This window comes from Rhineura floridana, chromosome 1 (assembly GCF_030035675.1).
Source record: "Rhineura floridana isolate rRhiFlo1 chromosome 1, rRhiFlo1.hap2, whole genome shotgun sequence".
In the NCBI taxonomy this organism is placed as follows: Eukaryota; Metazoa; Chordata; class Lepidosauria; order Squamata; family Rhineuridae; genus Rhineura; species Rhineura floridana.
Window position 1 is genome coordinate 185,955,002 of NC_084480.1, and position 26,060 is coordinate 185,981,061.

Sequence of the window (26,060 nt, forward strand, 5' to 3'; positions counted from 1 at the left end):
CTCAATAAGCATGCAAATGATCAAACCTGCCTTCCTTTGCCCCTCCCCTCCCCTCTCCCCACCCTTTCTCCATCCCTCTCCTCTCCCCTCCCCTCTCCTCCCCCATGGTCAGTTTTACCTAACCATTATTACATAGGAGTAAATCCCACTGAACTCGATAAACATGCAAATAATCAAACCTGTCCTTCTCTCCCCCTCCTTCCTGCTCCCATCCCCCTCCTCCCCTCTGCCCCATCTCCCCTACCTCCTCCTCCTCCCCTCCCCATCCCCTGTGGTCAGTTTCACCTATCCTAAGCATGATTGCAGGGGAGTAAATCCCACTGAACTCAATAACCATGCAAATGATCAATCCATTCTATGCATGCTTGTACAGGATCCCATTTCTTACCTCCCGGATTAAAAGCAGAGAAATTCACTAATAGGCAAAAAACCTTGCAGTTTAAGAATGTACCTATAACTAGGAGATATTTCTATCAAACTTTAAAAAGCAGGGAAATTGGGCAGCTATAGTAAATGCACCAGGGGAGCAGGAGACCTGACCTCCTCTCTGAGATATTGGACTGCCCTACAAATTGGTCAAAATGCAAACACCATTTGTGTGGATCTTTCACAGTCCAATCCACTTCCTGTGTAGCTTGGAAGAATTTGGTAACATGTGCCTCTGAGCATATGGTGAGTGGTGGCAACATCTGTAATCAGCCCAAATAATAGAAACAAGACATGTGCTGTGCTGATCTTATTTTAGCAGGGAGGAAGCAACATTATTAAGACAGTTGATATAGTTCAGATAGTCACTTTAAATATGTTTGATTTACTTTTCAATTTTAGTGAAGTTTCCTATAGGAAATCATCTTATTTTGCTTCTATTTCTGTGAATATGTGAAGTACAGCAACACTTTGCAACACTAGAAAAAAGCTCCAAAAACAATTGTGGAATAATGGCACTGACTGTTCTGCAGAATAGTCTCCAGTGGACCTCAGAAGTGTCTCAGTTTGCACAAGATAAAACAGTGGGAGGTGAAATATATTCTAGATGTGCTCTATGTTTTTAATTGACCATGCCCACCTCGCCTTAAATGAAGTGGTTTAAACCCACGCCATCTTTTGCTATAGAGATTAAGCCAGCCTCATTGCGAACCAGGTCTAGCCGACCAAGGAAAAGGGCACTCGACAACAAAAAGAAGAGTAAAAACCTCAAAAACCAGAAGCCGGCTCGTAGCAACAAAATGAATTTCCAGAAATTATTTGACCTCCTGGATAAGGAAACGGCAAGGAGCAAAAGGATGACAAAAGAGTCACTACCTCCTCAGCAGCTGAATAAGATCTACCCTATATCACAGAGGGAACCCGATCCTAACCACTGCTCAGATGCCCCCCTTTTGACATCGGTATCTGCCCCTCCTACAAGAGCACCTGATGCGCTCCCCCTCAGGCAAGACCCATGGCAGGAGGCCCTATGGAAGGAAAAGGCTATACAGAAGACAGAGGCAGGTTTAAGTAACTCAAGATGGAACTTAATTTTGAATCACTGCAAATTAGCCCTGATGGGATAGTAGACCAAATATCCTGTAAGTACCACCTTGTGGAGATATTAAAGGATACTCTTTTGCTGCAGCTCAAGCTCCAAGATATAGTCTCAGTACAGTATCTGTTCTATAATGGCATCAGAGCAAGAGCAGTGGTCACTTTCCTCTCACCTCAAGTAGTGACCCAAATTTTGTCTGCAAAGGGAAAACTTGCCAAACTGGGCATAACCCCCGTAAGGTTCTTTGAAAATAGGGCCACGCCGAAGGCCCTACTTCCTAATTTCCGGACATGTCTAAATTGCCATCAAGATAATCCTTGGTTGAAACGAGGATGGCTCATTGACTTACATGCACCGGAAGAGAGTCCTAAGAGGGAAAAGCCAAAGCTAATATCCCTCAAAGAGATTGCGCCCCCTACATCACAGATCTCCCCTCAACTTGTCAATGGACACAATGACCCCTTGGACAAGGAGGAACAGGCGCTTTTACATTCTTTTGGAGCTCTTGCCCCAGTAGATCGCCTTGAAATAATGTACAGACTGGACCAACTAACAGCACAGCTGTTACAGATTCACACTTGTCGATCGGAACCTCATGTTGACGACCCAGGTGTAGCAGAGGAGCCGGACACGAATACATCTAAGAAGGGAGATGTACCCACATCTCCGGAGAATATAAGGAACGGCGCCACACCGACGAGGCACCGTGGTTCGGTTCCAACAAAGATTCTTCAATGACACGAGGTGAACTTGAGAACGTCACCCACCATCTCTCCCAACTCCCAGCCTAATATTGAGTCATCTGGCAGTGCCTGATCTGGCTCCCCCAGCTAGCTCTATATTCATCCCAGGAGCTTCCTCTGCCTTCTCCCCACTGCCGGTGGAGGCAAAGATCTTTAGGGTGCCGAACCCGCCTCTTGTGGAGGCGGAGGGGAATATCAACAACCTTGTCCATGTACATACCCAACTGAGAGATGATCGCCACACTTTGACCCCTATTTCTACTCATCCCACAACAAATGGATGCATATGTGTTGCAAAGGAGTTGGATGCTATAACTGCTGACTGACAATTATCACTTTTGTCTTGGAATATTATGGGTTGGGCCAATAAAACCTCAGATCTGGATCTGGGTCCCTTCCTCCACAAATTTAAGATCATGTGTTTACAAGAGATGTGGTTAACCCAACCCAACTCCCTATGCATTAATGGCTTTAGAACTTTCACCTCCCCAGCCATCAGGACCAACACCAAAGGTCGCGGCAGTGGGGGTCTTAGTATCTCAATTGCTGTAGATCTCCCAGTTGAAATTTACCCCATTGATTCAAGCAGTGCTCAACACTTTCTAGCGCTGATATTAGAGGGGTTGCATACAGGGTCACTTATTATAATCAATGTATATTTACCACCTCACCTAGCTAAATCTGTGAGCCCCGGTAGTATATGGGACCTTCTCACTGATACATTGTTAAAATTCGAACATCAATTCCCCAGTGCTAGACTGATTTTGTGTGGCAACTTTAATGCCAGATTGGGGGGCGCCGGGCTGGATCCTGGGGTCTCCTCAAACCAGGGCCCTAGTCTTCACAATGTTTGGAGTGACAGGGTTTCTTCTAATTTAAGAACCAACAAACAAGGCAATAGACTACTTGAACTTTTGCATCTGTTCCATTTAGAATGCCTACATGGCTCCCCTCTAGATACATCCAAAGGGGCGTACACTTATTTAACCAGCAGGGGTGCCAGTGTCATTGATTATATTTTTATCTCTAACGCCCTATATTCACTAGTTATAAACTTTGAACTGGTAAACAGACCGCATAGTGACCATTTCCCTCTCTCAATGTCGCTAAAGTTTCAGCACCCCGTCGTTGCCGTGGCCCACACGAGTCTAGAAGGAGTTTTACTGACAGAACGGAGAATTTGTTGGTCCTCTTCCGTGCAGTCCTCTATCTCTCATTTTCTTGCCACCAATTCTCTTCTCTCTATCAGAGGTGCCGCGTTAGACCCAGAACTAGATGTTTTGAAGTCGTATCAATCTATCGTATCCCTTCTCAGACCAATGTTGACCCAGAGTGGCCAATTTGTGGCCTCGTGGCGCTCAAGAATCACCTGATTTGACCAAGAATGCAAAAGCTCCAAGAAACATCTGTCAATTGCACATCTGTGCAATTAGAGACCCTGAAAACTTTGTGCGTGCTCACTTGGTGACCTTACGCACCTCCTATAAGCTTTTGCTAAAAAGTAAAAAGGCTCAGTATGCCAGATCCCAATGGCAGCAACTAGCCCAGGCGGCCACAGAGAAAAATGAGCGCCTATTCTGGGAAACAGTGGCCAAGGGGATGCGAATGTCAGGACCTATCGGCTCAAACCAGATCCCTCCAGAGATCTGGCACGCCCATTTTAGTAATCTATATGCATCCCCAAATGGAACCACTGAGGCCCCTCTCCACTCTCTGGAGCCTCCTTTACCTGATTGGCCCCCAGTCACAGGTAGTCAAATCAAATCACTTATATCCTCCTTAAGGGTCGGTAAAGCTCCAGGGGAGGATATGCTAACCCCTGAGCTTTTTAAAGAATTCCCCAATCGGTGGATACCCATTCTAGCCAGGCTGTTCACACAACTGAACAATACTGGCATTTTCCCGGAGGACTGGAAACAGAGTGTTGTTGTTCCTATATACAAGAAAGGGGACAGGCAGGACCCAAACAACTACCGTCCTATTAGCCTCCTTGACATTGCCGCTAAATTGTACTCTAAATATCTCCTAACGAAATTAGAAGAGTGGGAATCTGCCAACAATGTCATCTTCCCTGAGCAAGCTGGTTTCCGTAAAGGACAAAGTACGGTAGATCATTGCGTAACTCTTTATTTTATTGCAAGGCAATGTATGTTAGGCCCCACTAAACACTTATATGCTGCATTCATAGATCTGGCGGCGGCGTTTGACTCCATCGATAGGACAATGCTATGGTCCAAGCTAGCCAACACGAATATTAATAGACGACTCTTATTCCTTATAAGGGAACTGTATACTGGCAATAAAGCTAGACTGAGGGTGGGTTACATGGGCTCGCTAACAGACCCCATCGACTCCAACAAGGGAGTGAAACAAGGATGCTTGTTGGTGCCCTTTCTTTTTAATTTTTATCTCAACGATATAGTCACTGAACTGACAGGCTCAGAATATTTTCCCCCAGCAGTTGGGTTCAGGAAAGTCCCGATCCTTTTATACGCAGACGACATGATTCTTCTTTCTATGACGCATAATGGGCTAAAGAGATTACTTTTGAAATGTAGTGCCTTTTGCCTAAAAGAAAAGCTACAGATCAACCATGCTAAAACAAAAGTCATGGTTTTTGGTAAAAGGCACCGTAATTTTCTTTGGTCAATGGATGGTCATCCAATTGAACAATGTCGTTCTTTTAAATACCTCGGCATATTTTTTCAGGATAATCTTTCTTGGAAAAAACACATTGAATACACCAAAGCCATTGCCCTGAAAACATGTGGAGCTATCCTGAGCTTTTATAGATCAACAGGAGGTAACCTCATCCCCCCAGCCCTGAAAATTTATTACAGCAAAGTCATACCGCAGATCTTGTATGGTGCCCCAGTTTGGGGCTGGGAGGGTCCTCTTCTTCGTAATCTCGAGGTGGTGCAGAACATCTTTGCAAAAAAACTCCTGCACTTGCCGGTAGGCATCCCAGCAGCTTTACTGCACGCTGAGTTGGGCATTCCACCTGTAAGCGCTCTTATTCATTGTGCTCTACTTAAATTTTGGGATTCAATTAAAAATTCACATGCTAAGATTGTTTTGAAACTATGCGGCGAGCAGGCCTTCAGAGATAGACTCTGGGGCGAAAAGATCTCTGGGATTTACCATCTGTACCACATCTCCCCAGCCGACTCAGTTGCCCACGACAGAACAAGGCTGAAAGAGTCAATTCTCTTGCACTGTCACTGGCTGGATAGACTGGCGATTACCAATTCCAAATCTTTAGGATGGTTTGGGGTTATAAAAAAAGACCATCAAAGGGCAAATTATCTGGCCCACCCAATGACACCAAATCTCAGACAAGCTTTTACCGCACTCCGGTTCCAGTCAATGCCGAATGCCGTTCTGATGGGACGTTATAATCAGATTCTGTGGAGTCAGCGACTCTGCATATGTGGGGCTAATAAGGTGGAGGACCTCCCGCACTATTTGCTAGAATGCCCCCTATATGCACATCCGCGGACCAATATACTGAGCGAATTGATGGCAAAGGGGGGATCTTTGCAGGATACCATTGTCTTTCTCTTAGCCGATGAAGACCCTATGGTCACATACAGGGTTGCTCTTTTCGCCTGTGCGGCACAAAAGATTTGGGCGACACAGGTAGCCCAACTGCTCGAGTAATCTTTAGGGGAGTTTTAAGACAGCCATCTTGTATATCTCATGAAACTTATCGTTGTATGTTTTAAATCATTGTTTTATATAACTTTTGTAATTGTGCAACTTGCAATGGCCTATGGCTAGGCAATAAAGATTGATTGATTGATTGAAGGCTGAAAAAGTTTGTTTTTTCCAATAGCTAGAGTCATTCCTGAAGTAGTAACATATTGTAATCAGTCTGATATTACATCACACTGCAGTTTCAGATTCAATGCATCCAAAATAGAAATAGAACATAACCTCCATTTTGAATCACAAAAGGCTGTCTTCATCATCATATGACATTGACCAATAAAAAGGCTTTGAAATTAATTAAAATTAATTTGACACAGATTTCTAGGATGAATAATGAGGGAAATAAAAATTTCTAGATTCGATTCTCTGTAGAAACATTAGTAACACAGGAAAGAAGCAAAGTAAGAAGAATATCAACAAACATACAAATATATAATTCTCCATCTTTGGAGATGGCAAGTGTTGCTACCACTCACCATATGCTCAGAGGCATTGGGATGGACTCAATGGTCTTCTAGTCCCCTTCCAACTCTATGATTTTCAATAAAACACAAAACCTCTAACATACCTTTTAACTTATCCTTCACCTTTTCTTAAAGAGCCAGACAAAAAAATTGGAAGCAACTAACAATTGCCACTATATAAAAAGTAACAATATTTTTTTTCACCATAAGGTATGTATACAATTATTTTTACAGGATCCACAGAGTAAACCTGTACAGATGTCCCAATGAGTTCAATAGGACTTACTCCCAGGTAAGCATGTATAGGATTGCAGGATCCTTCTGCCTGACTTTTAAATTAGATGTTGCAATGAGAAGCGTACACTGACGTTTGCAACTTCCTTTTCTATACACCAGTTCTGGAAGAAAAAATCCAGTGCCATGCCTGCGCAAAGATTATTGCACTAAGTGTGACTTAAGTAGAAAAATCATAAGAATTTCCTACTAATGTAGGCTCCCAGCTGTTGCATGACTTCTTCCACAACATTACTGAGTAAGTTTTTGTTACTACATCTGAAGAAATTGGAATGTAATCTGTAATCAATAGTTAATAGAAATGTTATGGGAAAATGACAGCACACCAGCTGCCAAAAGCAGAGAAGAAATATGTGACAATAATGTTTTTGTGAATGGCTTATTGGTGTATCATTAGAAGCAGTGTTTAGAAATCTCTACACTTAAGCTTGGGAGTGCAACAAAAGATCCATGATATCCAGGGTCTGAAAGCAGATGATGTAGCCACTTTTCTTAATCAAGCAGGTCTTGATAAAGGTAATTCCTGGATCAGAGACTACATGTGAATCCCATAGATGCTGCCTTGAGTTTCATGATAGAAGAAGATAGGGAATTATGTAAATAAAATAAACCAACAGTAAGTAGCAGAAGCATTATTTATTTGCATGAAAATTTATGTACATGAACATTTCTACCCTGCTCTTCTAATGCAGATGCTCAGGGCAGCTTTCAACAATTAAAACCACAATACCATCATAAATTCATAATATCAAGCAAAATACAATGAACGTAAGTAGAACCCTGGCAACTGGAGATCTCCCAGGAGCTAGTATGCAAAAAACCCACAAAAAACACCTTCCAAACTGCTGTGAGGTAAGGGAAGAAAGAAAACTGTAGTCAAACCTGGAATAAGGACTTGTTCTCCCCCCCCCTTTTTTTTTACCTTTCCACCTAAATACTCACTGTATTTATTCACATTCATCCTTTCTCCTTTCCTTCTGTTCTCTCCCTACTATCAGACCTTGCTTATAAACTCCTTGGGGCAGGGACATGCCTTTTTGTTAATGCTGTAAAGTGCCATATGCACTGGTGGCACTATATAAACAATAACCAAAAACTATGGCTAACACAATGAAATTCAAAATTAGATAAGAGGTATGAGATGGAGGAAACAAAAAGAATGAAGACTAACAAATTATGTTACCATGCCCATCATAAAGTAGTAAAGATTACACTTAGACTGAACAGATTGCTCTTTTCACTTCAGAAGGAGAATGTATAGAGAAGTCCCGTAGTGTGGATGGGGTATACACAGTAGTGAAGTATGAAATACTAGAACCTTTTTTGAAGTGTATCGTATATTAGAAAGCTCAGTTGTAGAAGCAGCTGCCACCCAAGATATATAAATAGATCCTTACACAGATCAGTTATCCCCTAATCCACTTTCAAAGCAGCACTCTCCAATTAGGTTTAGGGCCTTATGATGTGTCCCAGGAAAATGATGTTAATTATAGAGGAATGTTCCATTTAACCCACCTTTAAAAAGTGTTGGCAGGCTGGTAGCTGCAAGAAACTGGGAGACATTCCACTCCAATTGCATTAATTTTAAAATGACTGTCATGGGCCCCATAGAGAACTCTAGCGAAATGAGCAAGAGGAGTAGGAGGACTGGAATCCTGGGGAAGGCCCTAGTAGGCTACAGAGGAAGGGGTGAAACTGGAGAAAATTTCAGTAGTCTGGTCAGCGACAGCCCCATTCTTGAGATGCCGCCGGCTGTTTAATAGACAGGGCCGGCCAACAAGCTTCATACCTCCACACTTCCAGAGTTTGCCAGCCCTCCCGAGCCACCCCCAGCTTCCAGGTAGGGAGGAACTGGTGAGATCAGAGGAGAGGACTGGTAAACAACCAATGTCTCCTCCCTGTTACCAAGGACATTCTGTCAGTTGTGCAAGCACGAACAGATTGAGGTTGTTTCCTATGTGACGGAACATCCACTTGCTTGCCCAAGGCAGATCTGAGAGACAGTTCCCGCGCAAGTAGTGAGCCCACCCCACCCTTATTTAAGTGGTCCCAGGGAGTGTTTCAGGTTGCTGCAACATCTTCGCTTGAGTAGCCTTGCCTAGTAATTTCTCGTAATGTCGCAGAGAACTGCGTCACCTGTAAGCTGATCCATGAACCGCTCTCGTGTTAAATTTCACATTAAACATAATGGAGAAAAACACACCAATGATTCTGAGTCTGATTCCAACGGAGTAGGCCAGGACAATGGCTTCATTATGGTTTCTTTTGCAGGCAAAGCATCGTGAAAAAGTAGTCAAAATAGCTAAATGGATTACCTCAATGGAGGTAATGTTGCAAGTCACGTGCACAGAACACATAGCTCAGCCAATGCAATTCAGTCATGCCAACATTAAACTAAGGTGTTGTTCTACAGAGCAGTCCACTAATCAATCAAGAGTATAAATTTAATTATAATGGCCAAAAGAATGGCAAGATATAAACTAGTCTCCACAAAAGAAATTAAGAATATGTGGTCAGGACAGAGACCTGCCCCATCCTGCTAAGTACAGGTAGGGCTCTGCTATAGGAAAGGAAAGGCTGATCATGGATAGCGCCTTCTTACATCCAATCAACTTTGAAATGTGCTTTGAAGTTTTTGTTTAGGAAGGTATATAACCTGTAGGGCTTCACAGCCAATTTATCTCCACTGCTCTGATTTCCAACCCATTTGATGCCAAAATCACTTTGCTTCTGAGCATCTAAGCTCTAGCATGGAACTCAGGATCTTACTCTGTTATCTTCTCCTGCTTTTCCCTCACTGCCTCCAGTTTCCTGCCTCCATGGTCCTCTGCTTGCTGAAGCCAGCTCTCAAAAATCCTTTTCAGGGCTTCCTCCTGTCTGCTTGTGTATTATAACACATTCGTAATTCCTATAGTTTTATATGAAATGTTTGTAAAAAAATAAATACAAAGTAAGTAATAAATATTTTAATAATAGAAATAATATTTATATAACAAAAATATATATTCAAAAATATAGAAATAATTCATATACTAATAATTAAAATAACTATTATTCAAACAAAAAAAAACCATTCTGGAAATAAAGAGTAATACTTTTTTGTTATTAAAATTGTCAATACAAAACAACTGTTTAATGGGAGGGATGGAACTGCTTGTGACCAGATATTAGTGCGGTGATATCCGGTTCGATATTTGTGATCTTAAGACGAAGATGGGGCTCCACATCAATAATTTGGTTTCGTTTTTTTGTTTTGATGTTCACAAGTGCAGAGAATCCTACCTCACACAAATACGATGTGGGGAAGGGGAGAAGATACTTAACAGCTTTATTCGATAGAACTGAATATTCAGAACTAATGCTTAACCAAAATGAAGTCAGTTCTTTTTGTTCAAATTTTGCTTTCAGGAAACCATCTGAAGTCAGCTCCAAGAACTGTTCTTGTTCTGCATTTGAGAGATTATTTGGCAATGTATGAACACTGGTGAGGAAAGGATTTCTTATCCACTCAAAACTGCGGTCTGGTTCAGGAAAATACTTTCGAAGATCTTTCTGTAAACTTTCCAAGTGTTCTTTCATAGTTTGCAATACATAACTATCAAGTTCATTAGTCGAGTTTGTTACTAAGTCATGAAGACATGGAAAGGAATCAAATTCATTAAGACTGAGATGTTTATGCCATAGCTTTAATTTTAAGATCATTGCGCTCACTTTGTCTTGAACCTGGAAGATGGATGTGAGTTTTCCTTGCAAGGAGAGATTAAGGTTATTTAAATGAGCAAAGATATCTGCAATGTATGCTAATTTACATAACCAGTTCCAGTCATGTATACGGTCCTGCAGGTTACAAGTTTTATCCAAGAAAACTTGAAGTTCTTCTCGTAGCTCAAACAGACAATTTAGGACTTTTCCCCGCGAAAGCCAACGCACTTCAGTATGAAATAGGAGTTGTGTGTAGTCACTACCCATTTCATCACAAAGCAAAGAAAAAAGCCGAGCATTCAGAGGGTGACCTTTCACGAAATTGATAATTTTAACAGCAACATCAAGCACTTGCTTCAGATCTGTGTGCATGTTCTTGGTGGCAAGCGCTTCTCTGTGTATGCAACAGTGAGTCAATTTTGCTTCTGGTGCAACAGCTTGAATACATGCCACAACTCCTTTCTTAGAACCAATCATGGCTCTCGCACCATCCGTGCTTATTCCAACACAGAAACTCCAATCCAAGTCATTGTCTTTCATAAAGTCATTAATAACTTTAAAAATATCATCTCTAGTTGTTCGGGTTGGTATAGGTTGGCAAAATAAAATATCATCATGAACTTCATTATCCTGCTCGTATCTGACAAAACACAAAAGATTCGCTAAATTCACAATATCGGTGGATTCATCTGCCTGAAGTGCATAGTAGCGACTCTGTCTAACTCGTGACAATAATTGCTGCTGTACGTTTTTGGCCATATCTGTGATTCTACGATGAATTGTATTATTTGAGAGAGGAACAATATCTATTGCTTTGCTTGCCTTGTCTCCAATCATTACTTGCACCATTACTTTTGCTGCAGGTTTAACTAATGTCTCACCAATCGCTTCAGGAGCTCCAGATTTTGCTATTAAATACGCCACTCTATATGAAGCTTCCATAGTATTTAAATTTCTACCTCCAGTCATAGTGTTCATTGTTTTTTGAGATTTTTGAAGATCTTTGTGCCTATTTTCAAAGAATTCTATAGGTTTGTCCTGGTATTCTTTATGTTTACTTTCAAAATGGCATAAATATCTTTGTGGCACCATCTGTCTGTTTGTAGAAGCGTTTTTTGGTGGCCAAAGTCATTGCGAGGGAATCCGAGTCTTATGAGAAACTGGAGGGGTGCATGAAAAGACAAGGAATGCATTGAGAGCCAAAGAGACTACGTGTTGAATAACATCGGGATAAACCACTGTTATTATATTGATCTTCCCTCACATGATTGTGTGAGAAACTGGAAAAATCACAAGAACTGTATTTTCTCTTAAAAGAACACACGCACACATTTTTTGCCGCTAAAACCCAATGATAAAGTACAAAAAAAACATTCGGCCGCGTACCCCTTGAAACCCTTTCGCGTACCACCAGGGGTACGCATACCACATTTTGGGAAACACTGCTCTAGAGGAACTTATCACCTCAAATGGTTGGTGGGCCAACTGAACAGGGATTCCAGAAAGCTTACTTGAAAGATGTGAGCAACCAGTATCTGGCTCAGATCATTAAAGTGAACAGAATTTAAAATCCTCTGAATATGCAGAAGTACAAAAGTTGTTTGCTACATTCCTTAAAACTGCTTTGGACTATAGTTGCCACTACATTAAAATGTGAGTAGGGAAGGTTGTAAAAATGGTGAACACATGTATGTTCTTCATGTGAAAATGGTCCACCGTGTATCTGGCATGTTAACGTGTAACTTTTAGAGAGGCATACAGAAAATTACTTGCCTGCAGTCATTTCAAAAATACATACATAGAGGTATATAAACTTGTTTGCAAGAGCAAGACAGCAACAGCTGTTTCTTTATAGGGTAGTTTAGCCAGATTTTCTAGGTCGCAGATAAAGAACACATAACTAAAAAATGTTGGGCAATTTACCTTCTTGGCAGGACAATACTCCAAAAGAACCTTTGCAATGCAGTTCTCCAGGAATAAAATATATATATTTCAATAAAATGTTTGTGTATTAGCACCAACAGTCTCACCAGTTTGTTCAGTGCATAGTGCACTAGAAATGCAGGTGGCAACTTTCCCTTATCGCTTCTGACGGTTCTTGTTATTCATTCACATACAAGTTTCATTTGCAAGACATTCAAAGTTAATGAGACATTAGATTTGTATAACCTGAAGCAAACACCTCAAGTGACAAGCAAATCTGAATTCTGAAAACATCCATTAACCTTCAGTGCTAGCATAACGTTCCAGAAGCATGTTTTCTTCCATGCTATTCTATACTAAGCAGAAGTATAAAATGAGGGAAATACACTGTACACTGCCTCAAGTCGATTCCGACTTATGGTGATCCTATGAATAGTTTTCATGAGGCTGAGAAGTAGTGACTGTAGTCTCCTAAATTTAATCTCTTCTCTCTTTTTTTAATTCATCCATTGCACTGTTAGTAAGCTTACAAGGACATTTTTGTCACATACAGTGTTTTTTTGTAACTGCCAGGCAATAATATTTCACACTTCTCACACAAGGGAAGAAAACTCCAGGGAAGTTTCACAGACATCGCTGACACCCCCACCCCTTTTGCAGCTCTTTCATCTCTGGCAGGGACTGCTTCTTTGCACATCAATGAAGGGGGAAAAACTGGGTCTACATGCACAGTAAAAGCTAGTAGACCCAGTTTTTTTGAAAACCCCATCCTACATTGATCCTTTTCATTGAAAAGGATGATTTGGGGAAAATGGCCTCGGGGACCAAATGGGACTCCCTGAAGGACCATGACTGGCTCAGAGATTCCTCATCAGTGTTATAAGGGTTTGCTGAGATTTAAGCAGAGTAATAATGTGGCTGATTTACGCTTTAGTAGCCTCAACTCTCAAATATAAAGGGGAAGAATAAGTGCCCTATTACAACAAATTTAGAAAGCATTTTGGTTTTTGTTTTGTTGTATATCAGTTGACAAGTTCAGGAGACTGAAGCAGACAATATTTCCTAATATCAAACTAATGAAGAGTTAACATGTTAATGTAATCAAATGGGTTGTAGGCTGTGTATGCATCTCTTGCTATAGTTCTCTCAGTAGTACAGCCAGGCAGCTACTTTTAGTGTTATTTTCCCCCTATGCTAATATACAGAAACAGATAAACACAGCTGAAGATGCAAAAACTGTCATAAATAAATAAAATCTGGGAGTGATTGAGACTTTGACACATGCACACACACACACACACACACAAACACCCCTCCCCCCAGAAAAGCACATAAAAGGCAGTCTGCCTCTTGCATTTGCCACACCTCCCACCAATGGACACTGAAATACACATCTGTACTATAAACCAATAGTGTAACAGGCATTTCCTCTACCCAGAAAGTTGTTCCATGAGGGGATTAAAAATATTTGTCAAAGATTTTGCATCCAACTTTAATTGTGAGAAAATGTATTTGGAGACAGTGTAGCTTGGGAAAGCTTTGATGTAGACTAGTGTTTTTATAGCTCACTCCAAAACATGCCTGCTGAAGATCTGCCAGAAATGCTGTTGTGATATTAATGTAATGCTGGCATGATTTCATGCTTTGTGATGCTGCAATTAGACAAGTCAATACACTCCAGTCTAAACACATATGTGCTCATGCAATCTTAAATTCTTAAGACTGGACAATAACTTCTTGGGTTTGTACAGTGGTATAATATGTAGAAAATTCTAATAATACTACTAATAATTACCATCATGGGCTGGTTCCATAGTTGTGTGAGGAGAGGTCACCCCTCCTACTTACAGCAGCCTTCAGTGTTCCCAAGCCCCTTTAATGCCACAACTCAGGCATTTCCTAAGGAACCCATGATCCTCAGGAGAAGTTGTTCAAGAACCATGAAAGTTCCATGCTGTGAACAGACTTTCACTCAAGCAAAAGTGGATCCAAACCCATATTATCATCTTTTTTTTAAGAAGGCTATTCCTTGAATATCAACTGCCCAATCCAGAATTATTTGTGAGCGATAAGCCCCAGTAACAAGTGATCCTGGATGTGGAAGCACATTCCCATAAGCATCAAATTATGCAGTTGTACCCAAGTCTCTTTCACGCCAAAGTCTTTCTCTGCTATGGATGCCAGCTGTTCTAGAAATCAGTATTTGTTTAACACAGAAGCTCTAGTCAGGCATTCACTCTCATCACTACCATGACCCAATTTGAATCATGTGAGGAGGACAACAGGGATACATTCATTGGCCCCACCCTTTTTGATGTGTCCCCATCACACTCCATGCACTGCTTTACTCGTGTAAGATCATGGATGATTTACAATTGCGGTTGATGGGTGAAATAATACGCAGACAACAGCAGCTATGGTTGAATAAAGGGCCACTTTATTAAATTATAAACAAGAACATTTAAAGTGACCTGCAGAGGTGTAACCTAAGTGCGGGAACTAACTATAGGCAAGCAGCTTGCCCTACAGCTCTTGGGCGACCAGCCCCTGCTGGGGCCAAGGGCAAGCCCCCTTTTGCTTACCCCTTGCCCCGGCCACACCTTGTAGGTGAGTAGGGAGGCCTTCCCACGTCACCACCCCCCGGGGCCGTAGAACCCTCAGGTGGATGAGGTAAGTTGGCCCCAAAAGCAGCCCATATCCTGCCCTCGGGCTGTAAAACCCTGAGAGACAGGCCTCCAGAACCACCAATCACCTTGAAAGGTGCCTAAGGGGGCCACCTAGCTGTCATTACCTATTTCCCCTCCCGCACTTTACCGAATCCATGTCCAAAATATGTCCACGTTAATAATTTGATTTGAACCAAATTAGCCAAATTAGCCAAAACACAGCCTATTAATCACGACACCCTCTAACCCGATTTCCTCCATCCCCCAAAGTGTGGAGCAGGCAAAAAACCTGCCCGCCAACAAGGGTGGGCAGGATAAAAATTCCTACTCAGCCCCGAAGCGACCATGGGCACACCGTAAAAGAGGGAGGGCGGGACGGGCGTCGCAAGCCAAGAGGAAGTCGGAGGGGGCTAAGTGGGCTTAAATAGCCCCTTAGCTCCGACCCCTCTGTGTGGAATGTCGCGCATCATCCCAATGCGACGCGCGACGTTCCCTTCTTCCAAATGGCTACTGCGGCTTCACCCTCGGCCGCAATTGTGCTCCTGCTCCCCAGAGCTTCGCGCAGGTAAGCGAAGCTGCATTTCTGCACTAACAAAATTATACAGAAAAATTACATGAGTAGAGAAGTTACCCCTGAAACATGTGGAAGGTGCTAGAGCTGAGTAATGGGAATGTGATGGAGGGAGAGGTGCTAATGAGTGCAGCCTTGCCTTTTCCTCACATATCCTAATTGCATGGAGGGCATACTTGAAAAGGGCTAGTTTACTCGATTATCTTGATGCAAATACAACTCCCCCATCTACCCCAATGTTGTGTTTTGGTCAGTGTTCCTGGCTTCTGAAAAATTAATTATGGAATACCAATATATAACAAACTCAAACCACGGTCAAATACTATGACTTCAGTTTTAAACAGTAGTTTCAGCAATTTTGACTGGGCAGGTCTGCCACTTCTGTATGTAATTTTTCTAGCAAAGAACATGGTTTTTAAAGCACCTTACCAATCTTCCAAGGTTGCTTACATGTTAACCATATTTCCTCCAATAAGTCTTCTGTATATTTAAAAGTTGTGCAGGGGGAAGGGAGAATTTCACCTTGTAGTTTTTCCCATTACAATGTTGCAAGAAAACCTGCACTTGGCTGAATTGTCTCTTCTCTTAAAGATACAGAATCATTCTCAGGCCCTGAGCCTGGCAACCCTAGTTTAATGTGATATGCCAACTACGTACATCTCTACTTAGCACAGTGGTCATTCTACTGTAACTTCCACTCACAATTAAACACATCTGGCTTAATAAAGAACAAATGCGTTTTTTTTAATTACAATTATCTCCATATTCTGTTTAAACTCGTAGGAGTTCTAAGTAACTATATAGGAAACATTGGAAAAAATGTAACGAGAATGTATTTACATGTTTGAATCACTACATAAATTAAAGTCATAAAAGCAAATGAACAGGAAAAATGTAGATACTTCTCATGACAGAGGAGATAAAGAACTGAATTCTGCCAATCACTATTTCATAAGAGTCTGGCCATATTTCTGTCTCAGGGACAAGACACTTTTATGCACCAGAAGCAGGCCTAGTTAAGTTCGGTTCCACACAGTTTGGTAATTACCTGAGAGTACTCTATCAGATTCCTAGCACATCTCTGAATAAGGTGGCTAGTTTGTTCCTCACCCACCAGATAGCAGAAGTGTGTACTGGAATTCCCAGCTGAAAGTCCTATAAGACCCCATCAATCTGTGTAAACTTATTCTATAACATAACAAATGTCAGGTCCAGAATTTTGCAAGGTGGTATTTGCTTCCATATGACTATTTCTGTGAGAATTCTGGCAATGAAGGATACATGAGGCCTTACACGCAGATTTAGTTAGGGAGAGGGAACAAAGCTTAGTGGTAGAGCACATGCAAAAGTTCCTCAGTGCAATTCCTGACATCACTAGTTAGAAGGCTCAGGATAGCAGGTAATAGGAAAGAATCACTGCCTGAGATGATGGTAAGTTGCTGCCAGTCAGAGTAGACAATGTTGGACTAAATGGATAGTCTGACTGGGTATAAAGCAGCTTACTATATAGCTGTCTTAGTGCTCTTTAATCCAGCGCTGCTGAGAAACAGCATGAGAAATCATTGCATATTGAACTTCTTTAACATAGGCTTTTGCAGCATACATTTTTAAAGAAAATTAAAATGTGATGCTTGAAATCCACAATGATGTATTGGTAAGAGATCCATTAAATAGCAGGATAAAATCTGAAGAGAGTTAACTTTATATGAAAACAAGAAACAGCAATTATTTCTTGGGATCAATATATATAAGACAGACTTTACTACATAGTCCTTAAAAGCATAGTCTTGTGTATTAGAAGCTACATTCTATGGTTATTTTTCTAAAGTTCTCTTTTAAAAAAAGCAACTTTGTAAATAAGTTGATAGATGGCAGAAGAAAGCTGTCTATATGTCCAAAAATAGATATGGAATGCATTTCTGCTTCTTCTAAGCAAGATTGTTTGCCTCTCTCAACACTTCAGCTCTCTTGTGATCATTATTAATCTATTATTATTTTCTGTTCAGAAAGGTTACTATACAAGGAGCATTGATTTTCCTATTTTGTTTTTGCAAATATAACACTGAAGAAGATTAAATTATCGGATGCTTGTAATCTTATTGCACAAGCTGAATTAAGGCTATATTATGGCAGGCAACGAGCATTAGGGTCTACAGAAGGTAGGGAAAAGGATCTTATTTTGTACATGATGTTTTAATTGCTTATTTATTGTCATTTTGACTGGTAGAAGGTTCATCTGGGAGCTCTCCTTGAATCATCAACTTTACTTTCCTGGCATCTCAACATGCGACATACTTTAAATGCAATCATGAATTATACATATTGTTAATGTTTAAAATTATGATTTGCATGGTTGTTAGTAATGAGTCCTCTGTGCTATATTTGCAGCTTTTAAAATCTATAAAACTCATTATTAGCTTCATTTATGAGCAATTATTTGATGTTGGTGTTTCATTATTCTCTTGTTAACAGGTTATTGGCTCATATGTTCTTTCTTGCTGCAAAGAAAAGGATTCCTTGGTTCCTTTTGCCGTGGAAACTGGAATGACCAAATAAAAGTATTGCCACATTACAAAAATATTGGCTGCATTCAGATATCACTGCAACACCCCCTTCCCAGTTATGGAATGGTTATAAACCTATTATTTCTAGTAACTGGTATTCAGAGACATACTGCTTCCGACATTGGACGTAGAATACAGCCATTGTGACCAACAACCATTGATAGCCTTATCCTCTATGAATCTGTCTAATCCTCTTTTAAAGCCATCCATGTTGGTGGCTATCACTACCTCTTGTGGAAGCAAATTCCATAGTTTAACAACACACTGGATGAACAAGTACTTTGTTTTGTCTGTCATGAATTTTCTAACATTCAGCTTCATTGGATGGCCCCAAGTTCTTGTTTCATGAGATGGGGAGGAAAGCTTTTCCTCTTCCCACTTTCTACATGCCATGCATAATTTTATACACCTCTATCATGTATGATGTTTCTACATTCCATACATAATTTTATACATCTCGATCATGTCTCACTTTTCTCTAAACTAAAAAGCTCCAAATGTTGTAACGTTCCTTCATATGGAAGTTGCTCCATCCCCTTGATCATTTTTGGTTGCCCTTTTCCAACTCTACAATATTCTTTTTGAAGTGAGGCAACCAGAACTGTACACAATATTGTAAATTAAGTGCAGCCGTGCCACTGATTTGTAGAATGGCATTATGATATAACACAGTTTTATTCTCAGTTCCTTTCCTAATGCTCCTTAGCATGGAATCCACCTTTTTCACAACTACCACACACTGGCATTGAGCTATCCACTATGACTCCAAGGTCTCATTCCTTATCAGTCAGTGCCAGATCAGACCCCATGAATGTATATGTAAAAATGACTGTATATGCATTATTCCATGACTGCTCAGCTTATGTAGGAGTCTTTGTTGAGGTACTTTGCCAAAAACCTTTTGAAAGTCTAAGCATAGTATGTCAACTGGATCACCTGTCTGTATGCTTGTTGACATTCTCAAATAACTCTAACAGGTTAGTAAGACAGGACTTGCCATTGCAGAAGCCATGCTGGTTCTGCTTCAGCAAGACATGTTCTCCTATATGTTTGGTAATTTTATCTTCATCAATATTTTCCACCAGTTTTCCTGTTAAGTTAACTGGCCTGTAATTTTCAGGATCTCCCTGGTTCCCTTTTTAAAAAGTGGTGTTACAGTGGCCACTTTCTAGTCCTTAGGTACAGAAGATCAACAATTACACATCTGAGTACTTTAAGAATTCTTGGGTGGATGCTATCCTGGCCCTGGCCTTTTGTTTTAGTTGTCTATTAGGACTAGAACTTCATCTCTCATCACCACTATTTGCCTCAGTTCCTCAGACTTCCTTCCTGTGAAATTTAGTTCATGCACAGGGATCTGCCTTATATCTTCCTCTGTGAAGACAGATGCAAAGAATCTATTCAGCCTCTGTGTAATCTCTTTATCCTCCACTGACTCTCTTGTCATCTAGAGATCCAACCACATTTTACTCAGTCTCCTGCTACTAATGTATTTAAATAATCTGGGTTGCTTATCTTTATGTTTTCAGTGATGTCTGCTATTATTTATTTATTTAATTTGTATCCCGCCCTCCTCCTAGCTGGAGCCCAGGGCAGCAAACAAAGCACTAAAACACTTTAAAACATCATAAAAACAGAACTTAAAATACATTAAAACAAAACAGCATTAAAAACATTTTTTTAAAAAAACAATTATTGTCCACGTGAGTATGATATAGTCAACATTCAAATACAGCAGAATTCAAGAAGGGTTTATGTATGAAGAGGGTTGGTGAAGTTTTCAGAAAATTCTACTGTTTTCATATTTATATACTTAAATTGGGTTTTTTCCCCCTCTCCCAGCTTTCCTTCATAATTACGCCACCAAGGAAGTGCTTTGGCTAGGATACACAACTGCTGCTTCAATGCAATGGCACAAAACTGGATGTTGTGTTATAGAGTTGTTGCCCAGGCACACATGGTAGGATCATGGTGCCAAATTCCTTTTAGCATTAAGTGACTGCCTGTAAAGCTGAACAGTCTCTACAGTATAAGAACAAGAGACAGCATAAGAAGTATCTACCCCAAGGGAAGAAAGGAGCTGCAAATAGCTGTTAATTGCAAAAAGGCTATTTTAAGGTTTCTGCTGCCTCGTTCGGCCAAATCTGTCAATCCCTGAAGGATATGGTGGCTAAGAACACTAAGCGGCAAAAGGAAGCAAGGACCAGAAGTCACAGAGGATGACATTTCTATTTCAGAATTTCTATTTATCTGAATCCTTGCAGCATTTGTTTTTTAATGGACAAGGTAAAAGACATGCTATGGTTTAATGTTTTAGTTGATCTCATAATGATTCCTAATACTGTTTTATATTCAACAAATCAACAAATCACAACAAACAAAGCAGGTATTTCATAAGGGCTCCTCAGGAACATTTCAGCTTATCTTAATAAGTGATGCCTTGCACTCTGTATTTTAATCTCACAACACTTTCATGGCAATATAGATGGAACTGCAGCTTATCATAAGGGGTTCCATTTTTTCCCTATGAAAAATAATAAAACTGCTTGAAAATATACACTGCTTTTATAGACAGCAACAATGCAAATTGTATAATATAGGATATTTATCTCCTTAAAGACCTAACGAAAGAAAACAGAACAAGGTCTTTTGACTAAAGGACTGTGAAGGTAGTAAGTCAGTGACTGAATTTTATACATGAAGGGTTTGTCACAGAACTACTTCACAACTTAAAACTATTATTGTAAAGTCCTCAGGTGAGGATTTCACAACACCAAAACAACCAGCCTTTTAAAAACGGGCAATGACATAAGAGACAAGCGCTATCTGAATCAATGTCAAAGTTCTCTTAGCTATTAAGGTGGCTTATTACTTAATAAAACAAGGATCCTTCAAGTGGTGTTACAAATATGTGTTTTATATGACTTTTTGAAAGCTATTCATTGTTAAGAAGAATTCTACTGCATGCAAATATGTTTTAAAATAACACTAAGTCTATAGCTGTGTTTAGGCATTTGCATGAACGCACAAATGGCTAAAGTGTGGACAAGGCAGGGGTGCACATGCAAGCTCTGTCCCAAACAGGGACGTTTTTAAACAACAAATGAATGTGCTTAAAAACCCTCTAATCATGCAAAGATCTAAAGAGCAGTCTGGGATGATGAAGGCAGGATGTGTGCATCCCTGCCCCATTCACAATTTAATTCTTCGCATGTTCCACTGAACACCAAAACACAAGCAATAATTATGTGTCTGAACTGTTAAACACTGAATAGACATCCATCCATAAACTGAACATGGAAAACATTAAGAAGCTTTGACAGAAACATTTGCTTCTGAAACAGAGGTGGAATATTACCATAAGCTATGAAACCAACTTTTTCATCTTCCAAGTCGAAACACAGCCTTACAGTCAATGTGCTGGGTATTTTTAAAACTTTAAATGCATAGGGTTTTTATAGTGAATAAACTTTTTTTACTCTGCATATTCAGCTTTTCAGGATTTGTTTTGCATAAAAACGTAGAAGGCACACCATCTGCCAATGAGAGTTTTGTATAAATCAGTCACATCTTTTTGAATAAGATTTGTTTGCATATTCTTCATTAAACCCAAATCAATCCTTTATATACTGTATTAAAAGTCCATATGACAACAAGACCTGGAAACATTCTCTCTCTCTTAACTGCAGCTGAACTAGTAGCTTTAAAAAAACTATTAACCATTACAGACAACAATAATTTCCTTTGCTAATGGGGAAATCACCACAATAATCCAAATATAGTAATACACCCTCATTTAATTATTAGATCAAATGCATGAAATGTGTTTGTGGAAGGATTTTCATGGAAGATTAAACAGAGGAACACAGTAATATGTATTCGTATTAGTTTCTCATCTTTGTTGTTAAACAGGCAACTGCATTGAAAAAGTGCTAACAGAAGAACAGACAAAGTAAGCAAAAACATCAACTGACCAATTGGTTTAGCTTATTGAATAACACGCCACACTTGTAAAATATGAAATTGGTTACGACTGTAAACCTCTTTATGACTTCATATAAACTGTAGATAGAAGTAAGGTTTCACCCACCTGGGATCTTTCTGAATGCTATCAATTGAAGGTGACCTAGCCAAGGTTCCCTCAGGTGGGATGGCTGGTCCAGATTTGCTGTATGGTGATTCAACAGAAGGACAATACTGCAGCTGTCGGTAGGGGTCTGCATAATTGGAGGCTGGGCCTGCTGCATAGCTGGCCCTCTGGAAGGTCGCTGTTGCATTCTGTGTGCCGTGCTGACTGCCTGTGCGCTGTAAGGGTACGGAGTCGACACCAGGGGAAGATGGGGCTACGACAGGAAAGTAGGGACAAAGTAAAAAATTGAGGACCTGTTCACAGAAATGGTTAACCAGGTCTAGGCAGAGGAAAAAAATACACACATATAAACAGGGGTTTGAAAAGAACGAGAAAAAAAAGAACAGTCATTCTTGAAACCATCATGAAATACAATTCAAATGAAAACTTTAAATAAAGTATTATATTTAGCCAGCAGATTAACTGCTTGTAGTATAGTCAGTAATGGTAGCCACAAATAAGCATACAAACAAAAACAAAATTCTTAGGCGTTACAGTGCTACCTTATCTGCTACCGAATCTGGAGGTCTTTAAAAAGGCAAAACCGCTGTTAGTAACTGCAGCCCTACTTTGGGGATTCCATAACAGATAAAAACGTTTTAAGACTGAAATATACATGTACACATCCCACCATCTCCTTCTTTATGTTAAGACTATACAAGAATAATTACGAATGTATATAAATTAATTAAACTATTTTTCCGTATCAAACCTTCATATATCCCAATACCATATTCAGAATTCCTGCCTACAGAAGAAGTGAAATGCAATCCACTGAGGGGTATTAACAGCAGCAATGTAATTAAGGATTTGCTTATTTTTCAAATTATTTGAACAACACTCCATCTTTTTTATTAGGTTTGCTTCCAACTAAAGATGTCTGAGGCAAGATCCAACTTTATGCCAGATAAGGGCCAATTTATACAGGAGTTTCTTTTTACTCTGTTGTGGCAGAGCTCCACCAACATGGATCAAGCTCCTAGTTTAATATGCCTTACCACAGATAATTATCAATTTAAGGTGCTGAAAAACTCATCAAGGCCAGAGAAAAAATCTGAATTATAGTGGTTCTTGATGAGTTTAGCATTTGTTGTTGTTATGTGCCTTCAAGTCGATTACGACTTATGGAGACCCTATGAATCAGTGACCTCCAACAGCATCTGTTATAAACCACCCTGTTCAGATCTTGTAAGTTTAGGTCTCTTGTTTCCTTTATGGAACCAAGCCATCTCTTGTTTGGCCTTCCTCTTTTTCTACTCCCTTCTGTTTTTCCCAGCATTATCGTCTTTTCTACTGAATCATGTCTTCTCATTATGTGTCCAACGTATGATAACCTCAGTTTCGCCATTTTAGCTTCTAGTGATAATTCTGCTTTAATTTGTTCTAACACCCAATTATTTGTCTTTTTTGCAGTCCACGGTATGCGCAAAGCTCTACTACATAGCAGTCTTAAATAATAGGCTAGCATATATTCTGTACTGTTTTAATGTAATTTTTTCTTGTTTTTAAGCTCTTTTTTTCTTTTAGTTTGGCTGCAATTCTGTGCATACTGACTTGGAAATAAATCCCATATAATACAAAGAGGCTTATTTCCAAGTAAATGTTCACACGACTGGGCAACAATATAACATAATTCTTGTCACTCTCCCTATTATTAACCTACCACTGCACAGCAACTTCTCTGAGAGGCCCAACCACAAGTACAACAAAGAGGAGGGAGGGGAGTGTGAGGAAAAATCTCTGTGGTTTCCCTCCTTCTGTTCATATTACGACTAAAGAGAACCTTTAGCCTGGGAATGCCTGGGAATGCAGTTCTCTTGACAAACATAAAAAGTGATGGAAGGGAGTGTTTTTGAGGGTGTGTGTGGAGAAAGAGTGCTTAAATCTTCCCCTGCCAAACATCTCCCTCTTACACTCACCTCCCCCAGCTGCTTTTCTGTGGACAGGAATCCCAGAGAAGCATTGCAGCAGCAGAGGGGAAAACAGTGGAGAACAGGAGTCAAAGGAAGAAGAAGCAAGCAAGGAAGGTTAAGCATCTTTTCTTCTGACTTCTTCCTTCGCCCTCTCCACCAAGACTTTGTATATATTTAGCAGTGATCCAGGTCCCACTGAACTTCTAGATTTGCCCTCAATGAACAGTCATCCCAAATTATGCAATCAAGGTAACACCAATGGGGTTTCTTCTTTTAAAGTCTCTATATAACTTTATGGCCTCAGAACTGATTCATATCATGAAGGTACTTCCATTTTACTAGAAGAAATATTTGATAATTAAGAGGGAATTAAGATGGATAAAGAACGTATGTATAGCCTTGTTTAACCCTGAGGATATTTCTCATTGTTCAGTTGTTATTTTAAGCTCTTTTATAATCATGTGTGTCATTTCTCTCAAAAATATGCTTTTGTAATTTTATTATATAGTTGTAATGGACTGATATAGGTCTGTCTCAAGCACTACAATAACTTACAAGCAAGTACACTTCACACCTATGTTTCCTAAGTATTCCATGTGATCTTTAAAAATACCACATACCAATTAGGATACAGCCAATTTTAAACATCTTCACCTTGAAAGTATTTTATCAATTCTAGTTTGAATTTGATATATTCCTTTTCTTCATGCAATTTTAATTTGAGTGTATATGGAACAGCAAGCTGAACTACAAAATGTATTTGTTAATTATGACAATGGTTATGATGGTTCTGCACTAAACATTAGTTAGTAGACATTCAAAAAGAATGCAGTGATACCAAGCTATACTAGTTCATGTGTAACATTTATTTAATCTTAATGATCATCATATATACTAACAGCAACCTTATGTAGCCCCCCCTTTTTCCAATGGTTTTATGCTTTGCTTTGTATTTCAATTGTGTTCACATTTACTATAAACTGCCCAGAGAACTTTATGTCACTGGGCAGTATACAAGAGTAAAAAATTAAATAAAAATGTATTAAATAAAACTTTGTCACTGAGCAGTGTACAAGAGTAATAAATTAATAAAAACTGAACAAATAATAATTGGCAGTTCACATACAGTAGGACCCCCTCTAAGATACACACCTTAACATGGTGAGGGGGTTTGAGAGTGTTGAAGCACTGCCATCAGGAGTCTAGACCAAGAGGCTAAACTCCTAGCAGGGGCACCCAAGGCGGAATGGTCAACACTGAAACACCAGACTAAGATGCATCCAAACTCAAGGCAATGGTAAACCACCTCTGAATACTTCTTACCACGAAAAACCTATGAACAGAGTATCCAAAATGCAACACAAGATAGTGGTGGAAGATGAGACCCCCAGGTCAGAAGACACTCACCGAGCTACTGGGGAAGAACAAAGGACAAGTATGAGTAGCGCTGTGACTAATGACGCAGCCGGGTCAAAGCCGAATGGAAACCCAGAGGCTGATGCGCACAGGTGCAAAAGGAGAGTCCGGAGTTGTATGACGCACACAATAGGAACATGGAATGTGAGAAGCATGAAGCAGGGAAAGTTAGAAATTGTCAAGCAAGAAATGGAACGTATCAACATTACAATACTGGGCGTGAGTGAATTAAAAAGAACGGGAATGGGACATTTTCAGTCAGGCAACTACAAAATATTTTATGCAGGAAATGAGAAATTAAGAAGAAACAGGGTTGCTTTAATAGTGAGAAGTCATGTAGCAAAATCAATTAAGAGCTATTACTCAAGGTCTGAGCGAGTGATATCAATGAGATTAAATGGGAAACCTATTAACATAACCATCATCCAAGTCTACGCTT

At 40.0% G+C, this 26,060-nt stretch overlaps 1 protein-coding gene across 10 annotated transcripts in view; it reads right to left on the minus strand.

Moving 5' to 3' along the window:
* The window catches only part of CTNND2 (catenin delta 2), a 1,018,171-nt gene that overhangs the window by 315,277 nt on the left and 676,834 nt on the right, over positions 1 to 26,060 (minus strand). For all 10 annotated transcript variants that reach the window (XR_009758379.1, XM_061589265.1, XM_061589272.1 and 7 more), the window contains one exon: positions 22,254 to 22,506. Coding sequence is in view for 9 of the 10 variants with exons in the window: in XM_061589265.1 (XP_061445249.1) it covers positions 22,254 to 22,506 (253 nt within the window). In the remaining variant the exon portion in view is untranslated. The remainder of the gene's footprint in view (positions 1 to 22,253; positions 22,507 to 26,060) is intronic.